The sequence below is a fragment of the Cryptotermes secundus genome, unplaced genomic scaffold, assembly GCF_002891405.2.
Source record: "Cryptotermes secundus unplaced genomic scaffold, Csec_1.0 scaffold472, whole genome shotgun sequence".
NCBI classification, from domain to species: domain Eukaryota; kingdom Metazoa; phylum Arthropoda; class Insecta; order Blattodea; family Kalotermitidae; genus Cryptotermes; species Cryptotermes secundus.
The window spans coordinates 27,116-34,390 of NW_019721011.1; the positions used below are offsets into that span (position 1 = coordinate 27,116).

General features: G+C 44.1%; 1 protein-coding gene across 1 annotated transcript in view; it reads right to left on the reverse strand.

The window, feature by feature from the left end:
• The window catches only part of LOC111875197 (ADAM 17-like protease), a 64,725-nt gene that overhangs the window by 2,934 nt on the left and 54,516 nt on the right, over positions 1 to 7,275 (reverse strand). Inside the window, exon 11 of the mRNA XM_023871262.2 lies at positions 1,510 to 1,625. Within this exon, the coding sequence (XP_023727030.1) occupies positions 1,510 to 1,625 (116 nt within the window). The remainder of the gene's footprint in view (positions 1 to 1,509; positions 1,626 to 7,275) is intronic.

The window sequence follows — 7,275 nt, forward strand, 5'->3', positions numbered from 1 at the left end:
AGAACATTTCTTACCTCAACAGTAATCTCTAAAACTGATAATACATTTATCCCACTATGAGATAAGATGGTCAATCCCATCCTTGAAAAAGCTTGTGGGCTGTCTACGGAACCACATCTTTACCCAGCCACACACGTCTTCATCCGATGCAAACCGATGTCCACAAATGTCTCTCTTCAGGTCTCCAAAAATGTGAAAATCACATGGGGAGAGATGTGGGCTGTAGGGGGGATGTTGAAGCACTTCCCAACCAAATCTCTGTAGCGCATTACTCACAGTTGGCAGTGTGGGGGCACGCATTATAATGAAGAAGGATAATGCTGTTCAATAGCATTCCAGGGCGTTTCGACTTTATGGCATGTCTCAGTTTCTGCAAAGTGTCTTCATAGCGCTGTCCACTGATTGTGGCCCCATGCTCGAGAAATTCGACAAGCAGAGGGCCCTTGCAGTTGAAGAAGAATGTCATCATCACTTTACTGGAACTTGTGTGTACGGCTTTGGATTTCTTCGGTGGGGGAGAATTCATGAGTGTCCACTGTTGGCTCTGCCGTTTGCTCTCGGGTTCAAAATGGTGTCACCAAGTTTCGTCCCCAGTGGCAATATGGGACAGAAAAGCATACTCTTCCTCATGGTATCGTTGCAAGTGACCCAGTGATGCAGCCATTCTCTGAGTCTTCTGTTCCTCCATGAGTTGATGTGGAACCCACTGCGTGCAGATTTTGCAGTACAGCAGGTGTTTTGTCACCATGATTTATTCCCATCAAAAGACTAATTTCTTCCATAGTGATCCGTTGGTTTGCCCGGATATGACCATCCAACACAGAAATAACATCAGGAGTGATGACACGATGAGCCCGTCCTGGGAGCATCATCTTGCACAGATACACATCCCTCTCAGAACCTCTAATGCCACACGAGCATGTGCGAACGTGACATGCTGTGTTCACCGTAAACAACAGACATGTGACAATGAATTTCTCGTCCTTCTACTCCTTCAGCAGTCAAAAAGCACACTAAACTTTACTGTAGCGCTAACCTTACTTCCAGCACAATAAACAAATGACCAGTGTGCTAGGGCATGTTGTCACTGTTCCCGAGTCCCCACCAGATGTTCATACTGTAAGCAAATTCCAGTGTTGCCAACTTGCGTACCATGAGAATTATGCGTGGTGACCCATTTTCATTTGAGTGCCCCTTATATAACCATCAGTAGTGGACTGAATGTGTTAGCATTCCTCATTCCACAATCAAAGACAATTCAAGTTTCTTTCTTGCTTATCACCTTATATGTAAATGAATGACAGGTTAATTATGAATGATAAGTTGAAAAAGTCATGGAAGGAAGCACGCACAGCCTGCAGTCCCAGAATTTGTTTGCAGTATCTGAGAAAAGGCATAGAAAGACCAGGAGCTGATATTCAAAACCACAAATCTCTCAAATGTGAAGCCGGAATGCTAACTACTATACTACAATAATCTGTAGTTGTTATTTTCTGCCTGTAGCAGTACCTTATTGCAGAAGCCCTGAATACAGGGAGTTCCATCAGGCAGAATGTCTTGAGGATCAACAGGGAAACATGTGTCATTCAGGTTCATGCGACAGCATCGTTTACAAGCATCTGCAACTGAAGAGAGAGATTTCACAATGAATACTGGAATTAGTAAGATTTACAACTGAATTCTCTGAAATACATTTTTAAAATAAACATACAAACACATTTAAATGTTCTAGAATTGCAGTCATCACTTCTGTAACCTCTATTTAACCCTTTAAAGCTTACTAAATGTATCAACACTGAAGAACACGGCATTTTACCAACAGAATGCATTTGCATATTTTGTATAATTCTCAGAACAATTACTTCTCTATACAGAGTTAAATGGTTAGTTTTGGTAATGCAGAGATGGTATGTTTTCTGCATGGTAGGAACAAAACTAATTGACTTCATGGAGCTGAGCCCCTCTTGAGAAACCACCAGTTGTTCAGCTACTCAAGAGCTTACAAACACTTAAGGGAAACTGAATGTTTATTACCATGTTCACAAGAGCCATCCATTGTTCCCTATTCTGAGCCAGATCAATCAAATCCATATAATCCCATCCTATTTCTCTAAGATCAATTTTAATAGTATCCACCAAACTACATCTTGGTCTTCCTAATGGTCTCTTTCCTTCTGGCTTTCCTATCAGTATCCTGCCCTGCTCATCCCAAGTTATGTAGCTCCTCATTATGCAATTTTCTCCAACCTCCTATTACTTAATTTCTCCTGGTCCAAATATTCTCCTTAGCACCCTGTTCTCAAACACTATCAGTCTAGTATGTTCCTGCTTTAATGTCAGAGACTAAGTTTCACACCCATATATTTTTAAATATTATTTCAATGTACTTCAGGCCTTAAAGGGTTGAAATATCTTTACATCGTGTACGTATGACATCTGAGAAAAGAATGTCAATACTTTTACTTTTTCCCAACAGCCTGACAGATGGAGAAGATTCCATGTACTATAAAACTCTCAGAAAGAACTTGGGAATTTCTATCATAATAAACCTACAGTAAAAAAAATTGTTTAACCTTCTGAACATCAGGCCTCATGCTATAGCCAACAGAAAGAGTGTCAGTTTCTTTTAATATAATAATCAGTAGAAAGGAGATTTCTGTATCAAAGATAAGCATGAATTGTTTAAAAATCAAATATTTTGTACTATCACATTTTAGGGTTGTTTGTGACTAAAGAAGGAGTATGAACTGGTAAATGGATTTATTGACCACTTGTACACACCACTCGGAATTACAAGTAATTATAGGGCTATTACTACTCTACACATATTATAAATCATCACAGCACCTGTTAAGCCTTTTTCCAGCCTGCTGTGTCTTCAGCAACGGCTTCTAATAGTTGAGATTCTTCAGCTTCCCACGCTCATGTTCTTACTGTTAATGGGTTAACACTATACAAATGAACTCTCAAATGAACTGTAGCACCAACTGTCTTCAAGATAACTCCTCAATACAGACCACACAGTAAGCATGGCCCTCAGTTGTTGTAGATGCGTGTTTACAGGACCACTGCATAGCAACAGCAGTGGACCACATAGAAAACACCTTTCTTATACTGTTGTGTGCATGTTGCAGATATTACCTAGCAGTGGTCACTGTTTAGAGAGTCACTGCTTAGCAGCTGGTCTATATGCCACATTGCTACCTCCTTAAGGCTATCTTGCCATTTCTCTTCAAAGGGTTTTGCTTGTGATGTCTGTGACCAGTCTCACCTTCCTCCTCTTGGCTCAGTTTGCACAGTGTTTACACTCCAACTGCTCCCACTGCTCCACCCTTAAGGCCTCTCATCCCACGTGTCTCCTTGATAAGATGCAAGGCGGTCCAGGTGTATCAACATCAACCTCTTCCAGTTGGTGCGGTCAAAAGTTCCGAGAGTGGTCAATGCTCTTACATCTATGGCTCCTATTCTAAAGCTGCTAGCAGGCTCTTCTTTTGTTTTGGAAGGTGTCAACCTCCACAATGTCCTGACGCTCACTATCCGCAGTCTAATGGAAGTCCTGACTGCTCACTTCACAATCTCCAACTCAAGAGTTTGTCTGAGGGTCTCATATAATGACTTCTGGCTTCCCAGACATAGCTCCTGTCTCCTGTTTCATCCTCTCCCTCCACAGATGTAGTTGTTGTCTTGAGCCTTGGTTCCTTATTCCAGTGATGCTTTCCTGGTGTGTCCAACGTCTCCTTCCAAACGTCCGTCCTTTCCAGGCTACTTGTATAACACTGTCCTTGCCTTGTCCCTTACACAGTGAGCCATGTGTTCTACTTTGGCTCCGTTCAGCAGTTTCTCTTCCTAGCCCCCCTATTTTTCTTCTTGTCTCTAGAAAGTTCTTCCGTTCTGGCCTATCACGTGATCCCCCCCTCCCATAAAATGGTTGTTTTTTTTTTGTTTTTTTTTTTTTGGAGACAAGTAAGGTAGAGAGAGAGGAACTCTAGGACAAGAAGCTGGGGAAGGCAGGTAACAAAAAAAAATTCCTTTTGGGCGTGGCCAGTCAAAATTCGGTTTTGGAGTGTTTCTGTGAAGGTTCGGGACAAGGAATGCCACATTGGCGTTTTCTGGGGGCTATATTTACATTTTTGCTTGGCAATATTGGATCTGTATTTTTCTTGTATTATATTGTATTCTATTATTTGTTTGCTAGAGAGGAGTAGTAGCTAAACTGGAGTGCTCTAGCTCCAACCCCCTAAGTGGGTGTGTTCACTAATATTACGCGACATGACTGTTGCAAGGTCACAATATTGGGTCTGTATTTTCTTGTATTATATTGTATTCTATTATTTGTTTGCTAGAGAGGAGGAGTAGCTAAACTGGAGTGCTCTAGCTCCGACCCCGTAAGTGGGTGTGTTCACTAATATTACGCGACGTGACTGTTTCAAGGTCGCAATATTGGGTCTGTATTTTCTTGTATTCTATTACTTGTTTGCTAGAGAGGAGTAGTAGCTAAACTGGAGTGCTCTAGCTCCGACCCCCTAAGTGGGTGTGTTCACAAATATTGCGCGACGTGAGTGTTCCAAGGTCGCAATAGTTGATCTGGACAGTCCAATGTATTGTACTGTATTCTATTGTATTTGTCCTATTAAATTTTGTTACTTGGAAGTTTTAGGGGGCCACTGTAAATACTGCTTAGACATCCCTTAATATCTCGGGATGTATTAAGAATGCAACAGCTAGAACTAGGAGACGGAAGTGGCGTCTCCCCCTTGGCAGGAGGAAAGGTAAAGAGGGGAGGGTCAGCGCAACAAATGGTAGCAGAGCATGGTTTAACGGTGTGTCCCTAGTTCTGGTTTACTGTACTATTATTATTACTCTTGTTGTGTTGTGTTCTATGCCTGCAACCATGCCACTGGCCTGGCTTCACACTATGTCCAAGCAACAGTTGGAAGAATTGGCCAGTCAACTGGGGCTGGAGGCTGGTGGGGCTCTGGACGACTTGAGGAAGCGTGTGAAGGAGAAGTGGACCGCCATCGAGCCTTTCCTGCCTACTTCAAGCACGGCAGCCAAGTCTCCCTTAGTATCTAAAACCGAGTCCTCGGGCTCTGAACTTTTGAGTCAGGACAGTTCATACGCGAGCAAAATGAAGATCAAACTGGCAGTGGATGCCATGAAAAACGTCCCCTTCTTGGCGGACACCGATCCGGAAAATGTTTTAAAATTTTTAATGGCGGTGAAGGGAGTTTACGACTTACACTTAGTGACTGACTTCGAGTTGATTTCTCTCTTGGTCGCTAGGATGTCAGGCAGAACAACTTCAATCTTGGGGGCCCATCTAAATTCTACTCGCGATTGGGGGATGGTTCACTCCGAGATAGTTGACACCTTTCNCGCGACGACTGTGGCCGAAGGGATGGCTGTTGAAAACAGCGTAAGTCGCTGGGCGCGACTTCGCGGTCTGGGGAGGCTTCTGGAACTATTCCCAATAGCATGGTAGTGACTGGATCCGTGCAGGGCGAGGTCCATAGTAGAGTGAGGTGCTGGAGATGTGGCAAGGATGGACACTTCCGGTGCAACTGCCCCCAGGGACAGATGAATCGCAATCCTGTCTTGTCGGGAAACGCCCTAGGCGCTCGGGAGTAGTGAGTCAACCCCGAGCGCCAGGGTTAGCTCGGTCTCAGAGAGGTCCGTATTGGATGGCGGGGTGCCACAGTAATCCGTGGGCCCTTCTGAATATTAAAGGGTTCTCCTTACCGGCCATGCTTGATTCCAGGTCGACCGTCTCCTTTGTAAGACGGAACGTCCTAGACGAAATTTATAACTTAGGATTGCCTTACAAACTGGAAACGACAGGGGAACGTTGCCAGGCGGCTAATGGAGAACACTGTAATAGTAAGGAAGCAGTCATTCTGACGGTCAAATTACACGACCTTTTTTGGAAGGTTATATTCTTGGTTTTTGAACAGTGTCCGGTCCCTTGCGTTCTGGGAGTCGACATTCTGGGGCGGACCCAGGTGCGAATGAACTTCGCAACCGGGACATATAGTTTCGCTTTTTGTCTGGAAAAAGAATTCGAATTCAAATCACTAGATTCTTGCAGGAGTCCCTCACAAGTGTTTCCTTGTGCCAAAAATGTGGTCAGTAGTTTCGCGTGTTCCTGCGTGCCGCATAACTCCTCCAAAATTAACGAGTTGATGCGGAGCTTTCCTGCCCTCTTTTCAGATAAACTAGGCACTGCTAAGGGCACGGTGTGTCACCTGGAGTTGACGGATAACGTTCCGGTGCAGTCGCGGCTGTACCAGTGTTCGCCTCCCCGTTTGAAAATATTAAGGGGGATAGTCCAAGACCTGCTGGATAACAGCAGGAAGATAAGGAAGAGCTCCTCTCAATACGTTAGCCCGGCGTTTATAGTGCCCAAACCCCACGGTGATTATAGGATGGTAGTAAACTATCGCCTGTTAAACAGAAAGGTAGTTTTCGACGCCTTCCCTATGCCGATGGTCGAGCACGCCTTCGCTGATTTTCACAATGCGGAAGTGTTTTCGGTGCTCAACTTTAACTCAGCATATTACCAAATCCCCCTGACGGCTAAGAGCCGGAAGCCTACTGCCTTCTGTACCCCATTCGGGCTTTTTGAATTTAATAAGTTGCCGATAGCAATAAGCGTGGGGTGCCAGGTACTACTGAGGGTGATCAACACGCTGTTTGGGGACCTCAAACAAACATTCGTGGTTAACTTTATGGACGACCTGGTCGTATACTCTAGCTCGCTGACCGAGCACCTCGGGCACTTGGCGGAGGTGTTTAGGAAACTAGAAATGGCTGGGTTCACCTTAAACCCGGATAAGCTTCGGCCAGCCCAAAGAGAGATTTCCTTCCTGGGGCATTTGGTGTCGAGCCAAGGGGTTAAAATGTTGCCTGAGCGGGGGAAGCCATTCGTAATTTTCCGACCCCCCGGAACTTGAAGGGGGTTCAAAGATTTATGGGGATGGTTTTTAAAAACGAAATTTTTAGGAACTAATTAAAATACAATATATTATGCAATAAATGCTTTTCCACACCTCTTTATTAGTTTTTCTTCGTGTGATAAACATTGAAACATGAAAGTTTGCAGAGAGCCACACCACAGCCTGCACACATGAAACTTGTTTCTTTTCTAACCTTGTGATTAGCACTCACGCGACACTTTCTCAGGGCACCATTCTTCTTATTGTTACTGTTAGGAACATGGACCATTTTGTGAATTTTCAAGCCACCCTCTAGACGATTTGCTGGCTCTTTCACTGGTGG